General features: G+C 51.3%; 2 protein-coding genes across 3 annotated transcripts; one reads left to right on the forward strand and one right to left on the reverse strand.

The window, feature by feature from the left end:
* Positions 1-3,430: 3,430 nt before the first annotated feature.
* Positions 3,431-6,454, forward strand: LOC119092004 (elongation of very long chain fatty acids protein 4). 2 transcript variants are annotated; one of them, XM_037214957.1, is made up of 5 exons: positions 3,431-3,450; positions 3,823-3,969; positions 4,253-4,423; positions 4,814-4,986; positions 5,298-6,454. In XM_037214957.1, the coding sequence occupies exons 2-5, from the start codon at positions 3,826-3,828 to the stop codon at positions 5,521-5,523; spliced, it is 714 nt and encodes a 237-aa protein (XP_037070852.1). In that variant the 5' UTR covers positions 3,431-3,450; positions 3,823-3,825; the 3' UTR covers positions 5,524-6,454. The 2 variants fall into 2 exon arrangements, with proteins under 2 accessions (XP_037070852.1, XP_037070851.1); XM_037214956.1 differs by lacking the exon at positions 3,431-3,450 and adding an exon at positions 3,457-3,585.
* A 1,594-nt stretch (positions 6,455-8,048) lies between these two features.
* On the reverse strand, positions 8,049-17,833 carry Mulk (acylglycerol kinase-like protein Mulk). Its single transcript, XM_037215639.1, has 9 exons — positions 17,617-17,833; positions 14,310-14,429; positions 13,948-14,116; positions 12,442-12,654; positions 11,251-11,398; positions 10,701-10,889; positions 10,050-10,187; positions 9,750-9,871; positions 8,049-9,176 (listed from the first exon to the last, which is right to left on the reverse strand). The coding sequence occupies exons 1-9, from the start codon at positions 17,724-17,726 to the stop codon at positions 9,024-9,026; spliced, it is 1,362 nt and encodes a 453-aa protein (XP_037071534.1). The 5' UTR covers positions 17,727-17,833; the 3' UTR covers positions 8,049-9,023.
* Between the last annotated feature and the right edge of the window lie 253 nt (positions 17,834-18,086).

Below are 18,086 nucleotides of genomic sequence, written 5' to 3' on the forward strand. Positions count from 1 at the left end.
GAAATGTTAAACATTCAGTCAAAATCGGTCAGTGATACAATTCATATAACGTGGTTTTTAACATACGCGCTCGCTAATCTTATCAACAAAAACCTCGACGCCAGGCGTTGCAGTCTCCGGAGGCCGTGCATTGTCGCCCCAGCAGCTAATAGCCGTGGCCAGCGGGTGGACGAAAATGATGACGCTTCTGAAAGAAGTACCTTTGAACGCTTCAGGACATCAAATCTTACATCTATAAGGCAGTTTGGGTGCATATTTCACGTGTGCAGTTTTTATAATGAAGATAAGAACGGACTGGTCCTTAAAGCCCGCGAAGTGGTGCTGGACTTTGGTGGTGGAACTGAAAGAGTAAAGGTAGATTTTCTATTGTCCGTGTTTCTGTAACTATTAGTCTGTCTATAATGCAAATTAACACGGCGCCCGCCGTCTGGTGACACTTGCAGTGGCCGACGCCGTTCGGTTTTACGGAAGCTGCAACACAGACCATCGCTGTCCTTGCTCTCGAGGCCGCGGGCGGGATGTTCAAACATTTTGATGCATTCTTTTCACTACTTCATTCTGAAAAACGAACGTTCCCCGGCAAACATGGGATGGCCTTGTTTGTGTTTTTTAATTCGTATTAACCCACTCTATTGCAACAATAATGAGATCCCTTATTTCCTACCGGGCAAGGGGTCCCTTGAGTATAACACCAGGGGCACATTACCGGTTCCGGTCAAGGGCTGATGGGCCACTCCGTCCCATCGCAAAGTGTCTTCTGACTGTTATTCTAGCGACCTGGTCGATCCGGAGGCCATTGCAAGTATATGAGATATCACATCGTTCCTCTCCCTGACACGGGAGGCCCTCTGACCCGCGCAGTTGGCCCCAGATCAGCACAGGAACCCTCATTGACGCAACAACATTCCTGATCGCCAAAGGTGGTCCAACAATTGTCACATAGGCTCCAATTCCGTGTTTTTCTGTGTTCCTCAGAGATATTGAGTGATCCTGAACGTAGATCGTAGATGAAATGAGTCCTAAGCTTGTCTTAACATGGCTAATCCATGTTCGTCTTAAAATGTTCAAGACTCAGTCAGACTTGATTACTGATAAAAAACTATGTAATATGGTTTTGAACATACGCGCTCGTAAGTCATATCAACAACAGGCTGGACGCCCGGTGTTGCAGCCTCCATAGGCCGCGTGGCGTCGGCCCGTGGCTGTGACAATAAGTGATGGCCAATAAGCAAACGAAAAAGATGACGCATATTGAGGAAGATGGCTGGTGAACTGGGTAAATCGGCAGATGTGGTGGAAAAGTAGGCTAAACACAACCTTAATCTGAAAAGTGAGGAGGGGGCAGCTAACAATGCTGGCCCTCCACCTTGAAAAGTGGGGGGCCATGGCCCCCTGGCCCCCCCCCCCCTCGTTCCTACACCCATAGCCTGGTGTGACAGTAGTCTGGGAGTGCCGGTGATCGCTGGGAGACGAGGGCGTCGCTGTGAGAATGTCGCACCGCACCCGAGCCCTGCCTCTGATCTCTGGCTCCTGCTCTGCTCTCCACATGGCCGGGGTCTCCTGATGGCCGCGCTCACGCTGCCACATATTCATTGCTGCTGCTGCCGGTTACGACACGTCTGGCATACAGCTGTCTTAGTGTTGTTACAGGCTGGGATGGCAGATGGTTGTATAATAAATTAATCTTGTTCACGGATTCATCCTTATTCCTTCGGTGGTCGATATAGAATGGCTGGTTTTGATCACATTGCCCGATATTGTTGAACTGGTGGCAAGCACGCTGTATGTATTCAAAACCCTTCTAGCGTACCATTGCAGTGCGTTGCAATTGGACTGGAAGGGAGGGAGAAGGTACGGTATTTGACTCCACGTTTAAGCTCATGATGGCACGGGAAATATTTTAAGACATGGTTCCTACCCGTCACTCGTCGCAGGTCAATGACTTGCGGTGACTGTGATACATAATCCTTTCACAGGGCATTTAACATCATCTTTACGGATGTGTAGAGACGACAAGCTTCATGGCCAGGCGATCACCCTTTTCCACACATTCATGAAACCTTACCGAGCGCCGTTGAGGACCCCCGCAAGGTGTTGGGTATGCAATGGCGTGGAAAATGAAATGCCGAGTGAAGCATTTAAACGCTTGTATAAGCTACTGAAAGTGACTCTATCCCAAACGAAAAATATTGAAGTGTTTCCCATTGCTGTCGTTCTTGAACTTGGTCTTATTTTGCTTTCTGTGCATATTCGAATTAGAATGGCCGTGACTTGTGCTCTGACCGCCCCATCTGTAGGATAGAGCGGATTGAGCTGCATCATGTCCAATAGGATCTGGGTGACTTATTCCAAATATATGCGATGGATGGAAGTATTGAGTCACTCAGCTGACCTACATCAGCTTCCTCTGCCGCGTACGCGTCCTGGGCTCAGCGCGACAAATATTTTCGCTTTGCATATTGTTGAAAGTTTAAGCGATCGATGTAAGCGTTGTTCAGGGGCCCGCGGTACCATAAGATCAATCTGAATGCTTTATTGAGTGGTGAAAAAGTGCATGTGTCGTACACGCTGCAAAACAACGCTGCAGATCCTTGCTCCCAAGGATTTCGGTATGGCACAAGCTTTCTTATTTTTCTTTTCATATTACGCGACACACAACCGGCACTCCGGGACCTCTGGGACCTCCAATCAGCACCTTATGGGGGAGATGCATGTCCCACTGTACCCCTCGCCTGCGGCCCTGCGTCAGGCCTCCTCTCAATTATCATGGTGTTGCGTCATTGGCCACGGCCAGGGCTCCTCCCCGTGCCATTGCAATAGTGTGTTCGTGTTCATTTGTGGCAATGCATTGCCGCAAACCGTGCACGGTAGAATTATCGTGGTTTTTGAGTGGTTCTCTAAAATTTTAGTATGGGCGATGGGCATGGAGATGTGCTCAACCTGCCCGTCTGACGACAAAGCGGTTAGTAAATACCTCACCGCCCGCCTGCACATGAAATGTATGCTTTTCAGTCAGAATATCTGATAAATATGAAACTCCGCCTGGAAACTAATCGTTAGGTGGCCACAAATTGCGCCATTGAATGCGAGTGAATCACTATTCCACCCGCCTCTTTGAATAGTAACCCAACATTTGCGCACTTTTTTAACGCCGTGACATGAAAAGCTATGCAACACTCGCATATCATTATTAATAACAGATGGCTCTCCTTACCTTTCTACTTTCAGTTGATTTCCGCGAAAACGGATAAAGGCGTTACTTTAAAAGACACAGCACAAACTCTGCCACTATCGTCTCTCCAACAACATTACTGCAATTTTGCAGTGATATGCATACAAAGATGGCGCGATGGGTGCGCTTGTGACGGATCGAAAAATCAAACGCGGAAATGTATGCGGAAAGTAACCGCCGGCGCCAAAATACCACAGGGACTCAGGGAGGGGCTGAGGGTGGGGACCCGATTTACAGAGTATAGTTCGTCCAATTTTGAGCGAGAGGGTGCGATCTTAGAGCATAGAAAACATTTTGTGAGGAGCGTTTAGTGCTACTTTTGGAACTGTTGGTTAAGGTAGCAGATAGAAATGGTGGGTAACTATCCATATCGCAGTTCAACCTCGCGTTATGGTGTGATGCCGTTACATGATTCCCTTAGTACCTTGAGCGTGATGGATAGGTGCTAGGCAGAGCATATTTGCGTTCATTCAGAAGAAACGTTAGTTTTGCCCAAGACCAGTACATTTGTGGAGGTACCCTTAGTTGTATGTGGATGCCTGGGACATTTATAGATGTGCTAATGACAATGTCACACCCTCATATTTCAGGCAATGGCAGTTACATCCTACAGTGTGCTGTCATTTGCTACTTACACATACAATTCAGTGTCATTTAAGTTTGCAGTTGCTTACTTGCTGCTTGTATCTGCATCAAGATTATGGAAACAGAATACAAAGCCCATCCACTTAAGCAAGGCAAGTTCCATATGTGAGCCGCCCTGCTGTTTGTGGACTGTTTCAGCAGTACACTCTTATGGAATAACTGAGCACATTGTATACAATCCAATAAAACATTACAAACTTGTGTTATGCTCCCATGAATGTGTATGCCATGTGCCTTGTACCTACCTGCATCAGGTTAAAAGTGGGGGTTTGTACAACTGATATGGGTGTGATTGGCTTAATTTTTCTTCATGGTTTGTAATCATAAGTCAAGCCTTTATGAGACCAAGATATTTACCCTCTGTGTGCACCACAGCTGATGAGCGCCTACAACTATGCCATGGCACTTGCCAATGCCATCTGCTGTGGCATGTTCCTCATGGCACTGTTCAAGTGTGACAAGTTCTTCAGCAAGGCCCGTGACCCTCGAGTGGAGACTGCATCACTGCTCTACTGGCTGCTGAAGATTGCTGAGCTTCTGGATACAGTGGGTGTGACTTACCTGGTGCACACAAAACTGTACACAAAAGGCAGTTGCGATTTGTTTATCAGAGGGTATGCCTCCCCCCCCCCCCCCCCATAATGGGTGCAGAACTATGTGAGAAGTTGCGTGTCTCCCATCTCTCCCACAATGTGTGTGAGACATTGCACTCATTGGGCTGAGCAGCACATCTGTCTCAGAATGCGTGAAGTAGGTCATTCATTAAGTGCTGTAATAAAGGACAGAGTAGGACAACTTGCAGGATCTAAGATTGATGCACTGATGACCTGGTCACAGTCAGGTAAAGCACATGCACATACATCCACGTTTATGCGAATTTGGCGGTCTGCTCGCCCGGGGTTCCGCTGCCCGGTGACGCCCCAATCCGCTGGCCAGGTGTTCATGCTTCTGCGCCACAAGACGAACCAGATCAGCGTGCTGCACGTGTACCACCACACCAGCATGGTGCTGCTCACCGACTATTTCTACCACCTGGCACCCTGGCCTGCCATCTCGTTCCCGGTCATGGTCAATGCCTTCGTGCACGTCTGCCTTTACACCTACTACGGGTGAGTACGCTTGGGCCGGCGCGGCCGGCGCGGCCGGCGCGGGCCAGTCAGGAGGGTGCGCGTGGAAGGCACGTGCTCCGAGCTGAGCAGCCTCGCGCAGCGGATGCCGGCTGGCCTGATGGTTGTGGTGCTTGGGAGGAGCCCGGAGACGTGGCTGCCCTCAGTAGAATGACAGCGTATATAGTTGAGCAGTATGCACCCATCAGTACGCCTGCAAGCCCACGGACCTGATGGCTCTTCATTGGTCCCCCTTCCCCTTTCTCGCCCTGCGCCTGAGCCCTGACGCAACCGGATTTTGTTCCTGTTCCCAGAATGACCTCGTCGTCGATCTCGGTGCCGCTGCAGTGGAAGCGGCGGATGACGCAGCTGCAGATCGCGCAGTTTGCCGTGGGTCTGGCGCACGCCACGCTGGGCTACCTTCGTCACGGCTTCTGCGGCTACAGCATCCTCTATGCCATCACCATGATCGTGCTGTTCGGAAACTTCTACGTCCAGGCGTATGTCAGAGAAAAGAAACCAAAGAAGAAGGCTGTATGAAGTTGATGCTCATTTGCTTTCGTGGCACGTTGTGGACTTACACTCCTCAGTCCTTAGTTCAAGCCTCGTTCCCACGACCAGGACGAAGAAGAAGCCGAATTTTCACGTGTTGTGGACGCCGTTGATGATGGTAATGAATCTGTGTTAGCTTTGTAGGATTTACTTTGTTGTATGCCACATGTGTACTAACAGGCCAGTAAGCACGTCGCGGTGTTCTTCGTGTGCAGATGAGAAATAGTAGACTGCCTGCTTCATTTTGTAAGTGGCGGAAGTCATCGAAGGGTAACAAACTGTCAGTACAAGCAAACATGGCATTGCCCACTCCACTGCCAACATCCGAGTCAATTCGTGAATGGGTTGTGTGCACCTGGCTTGCTCGAAATTTGGTGCGAATTGTGGATCTGCCACATCAGGCATAACGTTTGTGTTCCGCCAAGCCCATGCGCTCAGAATGAAACCCTGGGGCCACGTGTGTGGTATTAATTGATAATGTTTTATTGTGCTTGTTGAGATTTTGCGCCTTACTCATCGTCCGGTTGCCATATCTGCTGCAATTCGTTGGATTTTTACACCGAGCCCATTGTTGTTCTATGCCCCTTTATTAGCATTTGCGCGTGTGGCGATCGCTTTTGGGGCGGGGAATATTAGTTCGAGGCCTTTATTGAATAAGAGGAGGTTTTTTAACCTTATTTTTACTCACTTGTTTCATGTCAAACGCGTTTTAACCCTTCGCGTTCACTCTCTTTAATTCGGGAGTTATAGTAACAAAAGGTAATGTGACGCGTATGCTATGCTTCAGTTCGCGTTCATGACATGTGCTGGTACTAGCAAGGGCACTTTTGTCACACATGGCAAGTGTATTGGACTGGTGGACATGTTTCCGCAAGTGCAGTTGACACCGCATCCGATTGCACGTGGACGATTATGTCTGGCTGGGGGGGGGGGGGAGGGGGGGGTGTATTTCAGCACGACCTGCCTATATCGCGCTGTGTGCATGGCGTTTCGGGGTTTGTCTGGGAGCGACAGGCCGTCCGGCCCCACCGCCGCAAGTCGGTGCGGCGAGTGGCGTCCCGCCAGGGTGTCTGGCACCAGGTGCCGTTTACCACTGCCTGAGCGGGTTTTATTCCGGTGGCGCGCGGCCGGTGCGCGCGAGCGTGTGCGGCGGGGCTGGCCGACGAGCCGGGCGGCCGGCGGCGCTCTGGTCGCAGCAGATGAACCCGGGCCCCGCTCGGTCCTGTCAGAGAGCCTCGGCGGACCGGCGGTGGGGCTGGACCGCTGCGCTGAGCAGGGTGGTCGTGTGCGTGCTGTCACAGAAACGTGTTTGCCGCGTGCTGATAATGAAGTCGATGTAATTACTCATACAAGTTCGGTTATGGTGGTCCCCGACACTCGTGCGGCCTGAAGAAAGTATTTGGGTAAGTGAGGGAATCATGTGGCCATTGGCGTCTGGCGTATTCCGGTGTCGGTGATTTGTTAACGGCGAGACGGGGTTCTGAGCCCTGGCCCAGGCCGTTTAATGCTGTGTATCCTCTCCGAGTGCGGCCAGGCGGCTGCCAGCTGATTGACACCGGTTCGCTCCCGTGACGTCAGTCCCCTGCCCTGTCGACCGGGACTCACGCGCCGTCGGCTGAAGGCCGCCGTTAGTCAACATCCCACAGCTAGCGCGCGGGCGGTCGTCGCTGGGCCCTGCAGCTTGTGACACCTGCCCGAGCTCTGCCGCTCGCGACACCTTTTGCCCGAGCTGTGCAGCTCGTGACACCTTTTTTCCCGAGCTCTGCAGCTCGTGGCATCTTTTGCCCGAGCTGTGCAGGTCGTGACACCTTTGCCCGAGCTCTGCAGCTCGTGACACCTTTTGCCCGAGCTCTGCAGCTGGTGGCACCTTTTTCGCGGAACGTGTACTCCTCTCGGTTACAGGTGGTACCCTGCCTCGGCCTTGCTGCTGATACGGGTTATCTGAGTTTATTCACACCTTTGTATCCACGGGGCATTTTAACCAGGCGAGTGGTTTGTATTGGTGACAGCCTTGTACGGAATGCAATAAACGCTTGAACTGCGCAGTTCGTTTCCTCAGTGCGATCGTGATGTGAAGGTTGTTGCAGTAGTATATCACTGGGGGGTACGCTTGGTACAATGCGACCGGTGGCGGCCATGCATAACGTATGTCACGATGGTGGCCATGTCTGCTGCGTCCTATCTCGTCCTCGCCAGGCTCAGCGTTTTGCTCAGTCCGGCGCTGCTGCTGATGCTAACGTACATTGCTTTGCCATTCTGACAAATGTCTGCAACGCGGGTCATTTTTGCCACGTAACTGGAGGATGATTGTCACGAAGGAACGGAAATCGTGCTTAGGGAGCAGATGTTTTTCACCATCACCCTTGTGGTCACCATCGTGGAGTCGCCATCATCACGGGGAGATGCGTTGCGTTGCGGGGAGGCGTAGTCAATGGAAACCAGTGTATGGGACGGAATGGTAACTGCCCCTGTATCGAAGAATCAACAATCCGACATAACCAAACACATCCAGATACACCTTCTGTCTGCATCAAGCCATTTATTCGCGTCCCTTTTGGGGAGTTTTTTTTTTAGTTTGCGCTCGCTCACATCGAAATAAAGATGCTCGCCATCAGGCACTGACACGATAAAAACGATTGAAACGGTGTAGCAAATGACATTTTCTCCACTGAACGTAACACAAGTTACGCTTCTCACACTGGGTGGAGGCCGCCGCCACGCCAGGCCTGAAGCTGAACCCGGGCGCCGGCGTCTGTCAAGACCGGTGCGATCTTCCGCCGGAACAGTCAGCTCATGTCACAGGCCTGCAGCCAGTGGGAGAGGCCACAATATGGCAGGCCACGCATCACTGGTCCCTATCCTGGGCCTAGTTTCGCGGAATGAAACTGAGGGTTCCGCGGTCTGGATTCACGCCACATGGGCGTAGTTTTCGTCAACTTGAGCTCACCGACTCGTCCTAACCACGAACGACTAACACATCCGAAAATGAAACGCAGTTTCCTTTCCCCGGCCCGTAAATTTCCACGGTGGCATGAGGAAAGCGCCTACGTTCGGGGCTTCGCTTGAGGAAAACTGGGCCAAGGTCATGGTGAATGACTTTTAGCGGTTCATTTTCGACAAGACAGACATTTGCTATCCGACTGACATTAAAAACAAACTAGGGTATGTCGTGGTTGGCTTTTGAACTAAACGCAGTTTCGCCAAAATACAGCAACGTAAAGAGCATTTGGATAGCCCAACATACGAGGCTTGCAAACAATGTGATATCTTGCCACATTCTGATGCATTTAAACTCCTTTTAACCGAACGCACACCCCATAGCACCAACCATGCCCGCCGCGCCTCCCTCACTCCTCAGCCCATCTGATGCACCCGCAGAACACTGGAGGCCCGTGAAACTCCTGCACGCGGCATCACGACGCACCACAGTCGGTTCCTCGCGTACCGCACCCTCCTAGGCCACGTGAGGTCGGGTCGGACGGCGGTCACTAGCTGGGTGTACCCGCCGGCGCCGCGCCGTCCGTGAACACGCGCACAGCCCGCGGCAGCAGCCGCACCAGCACCGGCCGCACCTCGAACTCCTCGTTGTCGAACCCGAACCAGCGCGTGTTGGGCGTGTCACCGGCGGTGGTGCTCCGCTTCTGCCAACGACATGGGGTTGAGGGTGGAGGGTCAGACCGGCCGGGTCTGGCGGCACTCTCAGGGTGGGTACAATCGGCAACGACATGGACATGTGTTGGTGCCCTGGACAGGCGGCCCCAGCGAGCCGGTGTTACCACCTCTGTGGGATTGCCGTCACCCGGTGTGCTCACAAAGTGGCGCTCATTGTGGTCAAACCACAGAAAAGGGATTCCGAGCACAACTGACTCGCATATAATAATGTTTAAAAGAACGCGATATGTGGGTCATCTTTGTTATCCAATCGCAGACGAGTGTGCTGCATGGGATGAGATAGACACGTTCCGCTGCAGTCCAGATGGATCAAAGACGGCGCACGCCACTTCTGCCATTTACCCAGCTGAGTAGAAGCGTTGGCTTTACGAGACGGAATACACCAGACGACACCCCGCACGGTTCACCGAATCGACCATCAAGACTGGAGCAGATCGACAAAGGAGGCAGTGGGAAGTGACCCAAAGAGAAGCATTGGGACTGGGCATCTGGCCTCCGGCAGTGACTATGACCTCGGCCATGGGCCGACGCGGCTGCCTCACCTCCGGGTGGGGGACCAGCCGGACCTGGCCCACGGTCAGCTCCTCGGCGGGTGCCGGCTGACGGCCGGCGGCCCGGCTCCAGCCCTCGCCGACAAACTCCGCCGACGTCATCGAGTCAGGCCCTGTCAAGCACAAAGCGTCTCAGCAGGCGCACAAACGTCATCCCAAGGTCCAAACTCGGCGCTAAACCAGCCGACATCCGTACATCGCCGCCGCCAGACCGCGGACGTGCCGCGAACACCGTCAGACCACATGGGCCAAACGTCGCCTCTGATGGGGCGGACTCCTGTGCGGGCTCACCTATCCGCAGGTGGAGCCCAGGCCCCGACTCTGGCTGCATGTGGCTAGTGCGCAGCCGCCACTCCACGGCGGACACGGGCCGCTGGTGCCACACGCCACACGCCGGGTTGTCCACCGTCGAGTAGTCGGTCTCAGGCTCTGGAGCGAACGTCCGAAATGGTCGAGGCCGGGGGGCTTGGCGATGTGGTAACACATACGTCATTCGTTCACTTAACACAACATGCACCATTCAACTCCAGACGATGCATATCAGCCCGGCAACTACTCACTGCCAGCCTGTCCCTATGATTCCCTAGTTAGCTATGCACTTTTTCGGTTTTCGCCACGCAATTTAAACCGGAAGCTGCGGTCATATGATAAGAAACGGGGCTGGTGAACTAAACCTTTACATTATTTGCGCATACATGAACAATATGCTCTCATATTTAAGTTTTTGTGTCAATTACCTTGTTCATACTGCGAAAGATGTGCTACTGTGATAAAGGAGATGTCACAGTAACACATCTTTTCAAAAACGGCACCTTAAGTATCCGCACTTCAGCTCACACTCACTAACATTTCCAATACATTTCGGACCCAAAATAAACACATTATCATTGACCACAACACACAGTCGTTTTGTTCTCGCCTGGCGCGTCCCTGAACACTCACGGGCCGGTTTGGGGGCTGGCCTGGGCTGGGGCAGCAGCCGCGCCCACCAGCGGGTGTTCGCTGCCCGCTGCTGCTGCTGTTCAGCCTGCTGCTGCTGCTGCTGCTCAGCCTGCTGCTGCTGGTAGCAGCGGCTGCAGCCGGCGCAGAACGCAGCGTACTCCATGTCAGCGTCGCAGCTCCACGTCAGGTCTGCAGGAGACCACATCGTGATCGGGTATCTCGCCGAACGGCCAGCACGCTGAACAGCCACGCGACCGCCGCGTGCTCACACTGCGCGATGTCCACTGAACTCTCAGATGGGTCAGGCTAAAGCCGGAAGGATGAGCTTCGGTGCTGGAGAGGAATCGATTGACGCAGTTACACAGGAGTGCGAAGCTGACTTGCTTCAGTCTTCATAACACATAACACATAGACCGCCTTCGCCGATCCGCCCTCTTCCGGATCAATAATTGTCAGAGTCCACGACTCGGGCATTATTGCAAACAGTTCTCAGCAGAAGGTGACATTTCTATTCGCGCGTCGCTGCTGACCAGGGACACGTAGTACGTACCTCTGACAACGTTGAACACGTACGCCATACGCTCCTTGAGACCGCCCCAGTACCAGTACTTGCGTACTTTGGTCTGGACGTCCCTGAAGGCCCCCCAGGAGATCTCGGAGAGAAGATAGACCGGTCGGCCGGGCACCTCGGCCTCCGTCTGCGACCAGTGGCATCTAGTCACACTCCACTCACAGTCACACGCTGCAAGCCACGCTCATGTCACGCAACAGGGGACCCACACCGCGCCACGTGACGGTCTGTGATCACTGCGTCACGTGACGGGCTGCGCACACGACAGTCAAGTCACGGGCCCCGCACACCTACGTCACGCAACAAGCGACTCACGGCGCGCCACGTGACGGTCTGTGATCACTGCGTCACGTGACGGGCTGCGCACACGACAGTCAAGTCACGGGCCCCGCATACCTACGCTCCGCCACAGGACGTGCACACCCCGCCACGTGATGAGCCCAGCACGCGTAAAGGGCACGTGCACAACAGGCACGTGAAGCTACGCCACGCCACGTACAAAGTACACGTAAGCTCGCGACAATGCCGTAACTGGCCTTGGATATAATTCCACGTAATGAGCCATGCCAACGACCGTTTGTAAAGGGCACGCGCGGATCACGCCAGTAATGAGGCCCGTATGGACTTCTGTATCGACAAGCTTCACCAGCGGCCTGACCACAAATATTCCACAACACAAGTCAGGAGAATACTGAGAAGGGAAGCGTTCGTTCTCGTGTTCAAACCAATCCCAATATTCCGGGCAAGCACCGAATAGCTTTGCACTTCCAGTAAACTAGGCTTGACAACTGTATTCAAATAGGAGAGTGTCACTCCAGCAGGGATGTGACGGCAAAATTTCGGTCCCAGTCATTTCCTGCAGCCAGATGGCGGATCAAGTGGTAACCGTGCCTCCAGCGTCGGACATCATGGGGCAGGGTAGGAGGCGGCGCACCTCCAGAACCGGACACGTAGCCGGAGCGACTGGGAAGGGCGAGCCACACCCCCAGCGCCAAACACATAACCAAGGTGGTGGACAGAGTGAGAGGGGTGCTATCTCCAGCGTCAGACACGAAACACCGGGTCTAGAAGACGGAGAAGAAGCGTGGGGGGGGGGGGGGGCGTACCTCCAGCGTCAGACACGAAACACCGGGTCTCGGGGGAGGGGAAGGCGGGTTAGCGGTGGCGTACCTCCAGCGCCTGCACCTCCATGGCGTCCAGCGGCCGGATGGTCTCGCGCACCAGTGCCATGGTGGCCTGCGTGATGCGCGTAGCCTGGTCGGCCTCGGTGCGACCGAGCAGCGCCGCCGCCACGCTGTTGGTGTTGCCCAGCGGGATCAGCGCCAGCGGGAGGCGGCGCACCGCCTGCAACCGGTCGGCGCGCCGCAGCAGGCCCGTTACCACCTGTAACAGACACGGGCCGTCACCACCTGCCACAGACACGGGACGTCACCACATGTCACAGACACCGGCCGTCGCCGCCTGTCATAGACACCGGTCGTCACGACCTGTCAGACACGGGCCGTTACCATCTGTCACGGAAACGGGTCGTCACCACCTGCCACAGTCACGAACCGTCACCACCTGCCACGGGCCGTCACCACCCGTCACAGCCACCAATCGTCACCACCTGCCAGTCACGGACCGTCACCACCTGTCACAGACACGACCCGTCACCACATGTCACAGACACAGGTCTTCACCACTTGTCACAGTCACGGACCGTCACCACCTGTCACAGCCACCAATCGTCACCACCTGCCACAGTCACGGACCGTCACCACCTGCCACGGGCCGTCACCACCCGTCACAGCCACTAATCGTCACCACCTGCCAGTCACGGACCATCACCACCTGTCACAGACACAACCCGTCACCACATGTCACAGACACAGGTCTTCACCACCTGTCACAGTCACGGGCCGTCACCACATGTCACAGTCTCGGACCGTCACTGCCTGTCAGACACCGGCCGTCGCCGCCTGTCACCGACATTGGCCGTCACCACCTGCCACAGACACGTGTCGTCACCACACGTTACAGACATGGGTCGTCACCAACTGTCACAGGCACGAGTCGTCACCACCTGTCACAGTCACGGACCGTCACCACTTGTCACGGACCGTCACCACCTGTCACGGACCGTCACCACCTGTCACAGCCACCAGTCGTTACCACCTGCCACAGTCACGGACCGTCACCACCTGGCACAGGCACAGGCCGTCGCCACATGTCAGTCACGGACCGTTACTGCCTGTCACAGATACCGGCCGTCACCGCCTGTCACCGACACCGGCCGTCACCACATGTCACAGTCACGGGTCGTCACCACCTGCCACAGACACGGGCCGTCGCCACATGTCACAGTCACGGACCATCACCACCTGCCACAGACACGGGCACTCATCATCCATCACAGACAAAGGTCATTATCACCTGTCACATTCATTGGTGACAGGTCCCAGAGCCACAACCGGCCGTCACCATCTGTCACATTCACACCCCGCTGCCGACAGACGCACGCAACTAACACCCGACATATTTTTCATTGGACATTGTCACTGATAGCCACTCCAACACAACAGTTATCTTTGCCACATCATAGACAAGGCATTCGCCAGTTGCATGGCATCATCTTCAGCAGCCGCTTTACCCAGCGTAATGGACTGAAGTTCCCTGTTTGGAGCCGGGACCCACCTCGGCGACTGTTCCATCTCCACCGGCCACGATCACGGCATCCGTGTTATCCATGATTTCCATGAGGTCCTTAGCCTGGCCCTCCTTTTCTGTTTTCACGATGCCAACCTTGAGGCCGGCCAAGTTCAGAAGAGGGCCGCAATACTTGTCAAACAGAGCACGGCACTTCCTGTAGGCAGCCCACGGCATATGCATGAATGCATGCGGACATGTGAGATGCTATTTTAGAACGTAAAACAAGATGTGCGTTAATTCCCATAAAACCGAGGTGTTTCACACTTGGACAAGCATCACAAACGACGGAAGAGAATGTGCAGCGATATGACGTACTTCGCTTCAGCAGTGAAGTATCCAAGACTCACCCATCATTGGCCGTTGGGTTCAGGATGACCGTCACATGACGTGGCCTGGCGGTTACTGGCAGGGGAACATCGCCATAGGCCTTCGCTTCCAGACAAACTTGGCGAAGATACTGCGACTCCCTGAAACAAATGTGTCGGAGCACATGAGTATTGCAGACTTCATATGTAACTATTGTGTGTGATTAACTCACTGAGCAGATAACAAGCGTCCTGAAAAAAATCACGCCATGTATAATATAATGTGTAATCGTTCAAAGTACAACTAAATGCGTTCCTCTGAGGTCTATCATAAGTCAAAAGAAGTCACCGTATCCATGGAATATGAGGAAACCTCCAAAACCTGCACGACAAAAATGTTATTAAGCTTCAATTTGTTCACTTGGGGTATTACAGATCATTTTCGTATCCAATGTATTACAGCCTACAGGGGTGCAGTTCCCTTTTCAGTTAGGGGTTGGGGACTTCAGCCCCTCATCCACTTAAAAAGGTGAGGGTGACAAAATCAGGAAGACAATTGTCTTTGTAATTTATTCCGGTGGCATCCCAAGCCATTGTTGTATACTTTTGCAGGCTCCAAGATTTCAGGACAACAGTCTGCATGGAAAAAATACGTAAACATAACGTACGTACGCAAAGTTTGCAAGGAGATGTACATAAGGTAAAAAGCATGTGAGGCCAAAGTACATACGCTTAACTTCGCAAGCAAATGTTCGTATGGTACAAATGCTTCGCAAGGTCAAAGGCACCGTACGTATGGGAAACGTTCGTATTGACAAAAGTTCGACTGGAAAAAGTTTACATACACAAAATCGTCCGCAATTATCCGTTAGCAAGTTCATGGAGCGCATGTTTGTAACGGCTAACGTTTAACAAAAGTGCGCATGCCAAAGTTGGTGAGCGGCATATACGTAGACACGGGAGTCCGTGGGTGCATTCCCAACTTTCGGAGAATGCTGACCATCGAACCTACTGAGATGCTTGGAGAGAACTGACTTCGGGATAGTGGGGGTGGATGATGCCTCTATGGAAGATGTGCCTGGACAGATCGACCACCAGGGCAATCAATTATGCATCGCAAGCTCTCAAATTGCGCCGAAATTTCGTTTCCAGGGATCATCTAGCTCTGTCCGGGGTACAGTTTAACATGGCTTCTCTCGGGCAATGCTGGGTTGGGTCCGAACAATGTCTCAATCAAAGGGGGTGTATCAAAGCGGGTCCAGCAAGTGGACCCTTCGGTTTGGCCTCCGGTTTGCCTTAAAAAAGGAGTCAAATGCCGGGCGTCACTCGCGCGTCTGCCCGCCTTCTTTCACACGCCAGCTGACCCAGGCCGTATATGCCAGCTGGCGTCAGTGGCGTGTTTAGAGGTCGTCAGGCGACGGCATTGACAAAGGTGTTGTCAAGGGATGGGGGAGTCATACACAACAAGTATGCCAGCTGTCTGCGGTGGATACTTCTCTCTCTATTTTTTCCTCTAGTCCCGTCCACCCAAGAGTTATTTTGCACTGCCGCCATTGACAGGTTTCATTGGTTCCTGCCAAGGGACATTCAGTTTTGTCCCATGAAAAATTGGGCTAGTAAGAATGTTCAACCTGACATAGCCATGGCTACTGTTCACTGCTATCCCCTACACTGGATGTGGTGGCCTTCAAAGTGACATTTAATCCAAGGCTCAGCACAAGGGACAAAAATCTGCATTCCAATGTACCATACACATATGCATACAAAGTTTTGTGTATATGCAATTGTCAAACAAACTTCATCCCTGATAACTGATATATGATCAGATATTTCTTACAAATTGTTGCTGGTGTGCACACAGCAAGCTCTGCCAACCAACTGTAAGCAACTACATGTGGAAATTACCATGGCAAAAGTTGTAAACCATATGTAAGGCTGCCACTACTTTTGAACAAGCCACCCCTGAGATGCATAAACTGCATAGATGTCATGTGACTTTCCTTGATCTAACCCAGTGATCAATCATATAAAGCAACACAACATGACACCAGTAAAACCCAAAGCTCACATTTGTAGCCACCACCTTGTCATGCTATTTCTATCTCATAAATTGGGTCTGTGAATGTAAAGGGAATTGCATCAAACAAAAACACAAAAGCAACAGAAGTTGGTAAGAATAAAAAGGCTAGTGAGGTTTAAATATTAATCTACCAAATTTTCTGCAGAAATCATTCTAGAATGAGAGTCCTGGTTAAGAATAGCTTGGGATACAGAAATAACCATTGTCAAAATATGTGAATGTGACATGCAATGTCATTGATATGACAATGCTGTCCCACTTTAGCTCAGCCATCTTTCCAAATTAAAACTCTAAAAACAGTGCAGCGGGGTCAGTTGTGTTGTCATACATGCCTATTGGGGATATTCAGGGTGTTGGCCATTACACTTAGATATAACAGCACGAGAAAGTCCTAAACCAAGAAATTCAGCATAGAAACTACTTGGGGCACTTTCTGCATCTGAAATGGTTACTGTGTGATTGGATTTCCAAAAAATGTACATCAGTGGTAGTCATGAGACATATGCATAACCAGATGACAGCTTGTTGCATGATAAATGACACTATGTATGAACATCCACACATGTGCATATGCCTACATCCACACAAATATATACAAATATCCAAGGTATAAATATATACAAAAATATATACAATACAAAATACAATATATAATAAATAATAAATACAATACAAAAATATAAAATAAATACAAAATATACAAATAAATACAAAATAAATAAATACAAAAATATATACAAACACACAAGGCTTGCTCATGTTACTCCCATATTTAACTGCTAGAGTCTAACTACCAAATGCCTAATATCAATTATATGTCATGATGTGAGAAGAAGTATTGGTGATATTGGTACCACTTTATCTGTGGTTCATTGATCAGGTTCAGATCACATCATTTCTTCATTCATGGTTCTTTTAATGACTTCTGTTTACTTTATTGGTTGTGTTGAATGCACTGATATCACTTAAGCCAATTGTTTCGTTGATAAGATTCATGTATGCCATGATATTGCTTATTTATCTGCTGTTTTTCAATGGTCCCTATCTATCCATTATTCATAGAACTTTTGCACTAGAAAGCATTCCTCTCCATGTTGCATACAACAATGCTTTGCCATCACCTCTACACCTGTACATGAGAACATATTAAGGTCCAGTCACCCAATTTTGTTGAAGAATGATGTTGAGGCAGTAAATTTGACTGCTCACAGAACTTATTTAATGTTTCATAAGCCCCAAAATTTCTGACCAAATGCATGACTCGCATACCTGTATTTAGAATGTGCGTATCTGGTACCATAAAAGACACAAACTGATGCGAACACAGACTTCTTCCAATTGTTCCTGAGCACTAGTACTGTTCTTCGCGCTCTTTCCATGGCAAATTATCGGCGCATCCCAAAGTTACGCCGCAATATCGAATGAGCGAAACCACCCAGAAACCATCGACATCCCCTATTGAACCGGTATTGGATATTAGCGCCAAGTACGCAGTCACGCCGAACAGCGATTTCAATGCCCCAGTGCTCGTAGCACAAGCGCCAAATATGAAACAGAGGTAGCTTCACGAACATGCTCATCTTGTCAAGGTCATATAATTGCTTTGCTCGTAAGGTAAAAAATTAGTTGCATGATGTTTTAGTGTATAGCTTAGTTTGTGATTTAGAACAAATAAAAAAATATTATATTCTAATTATTTTTTGAAATAGTGTCATGCCCACAATGTCTGGTTTTTACGA

The sequence above is a fragment of the Pollicipes pollicipes genome, unplaced genomic scaffold, assembly GCF_011947565.3.
Source record: "Pollicipes pollicipes isolate AB1234 unplaced genomic scaffold, Ppol_2.1 Scaffold_3447;HRSCAF=4054_pilon_pilon_pilon, whole genome shotgun sequence".
Taxonomy (NCBI): Eukaryota; Metazoa; Arthropoda; class Thecostraca; order Pollicipedomorpha; family Pollicipedidae; genus Pollicipes; species Pollicipes pollicipes.

What these genes read in the sequence shown, in the direction of transcription:
- LOC119092004 (XM_037214956.1), top strand. An exon ending in AGCCCATCCACTTAAGCAAG is followed by an intron (nt 3,970 to 4,252) that starts GCAAGTTCCATA and finishes TGTGCACCACAG; the next exon opens with CTGATGAGCGCCTACAACTA. An exon ending in TTGCTGAGCTTCTGGATACA is followed by an intron (nt 4,424 to 4,813) that starts GTGGGTGTGACT and finishes TCCGCTGGCCAG; the next exon opens with GTGTTCATGCTTCTGCGCCA.
- Mulk (XM_037215639.1), bottom strand. Translation starts at nt 17,726, where the DNA reads ATGGAAAGAGCGCGAAGAACAGTACTAGTGCTCAGGAACAATTGGAAG. An exon ending in TACGCACATTCTAAATACAG is followed by an intron (nt 14,430 to 17,616) that starts GTATGCGAGTCA and finishes CATTTGTTTCAG; the next exon opens with GGAGTCGCAGTATCTTCGCC. An exon ending in GCCAGCCCCCAAACCGGCCC is followed by an intron (nt 10,188 to 10,700) that starts GTGAGTGTTCAG and finishes CGTTCGCTCCAG; the next exon opens with AGCCTGAGACCGACTACTCG.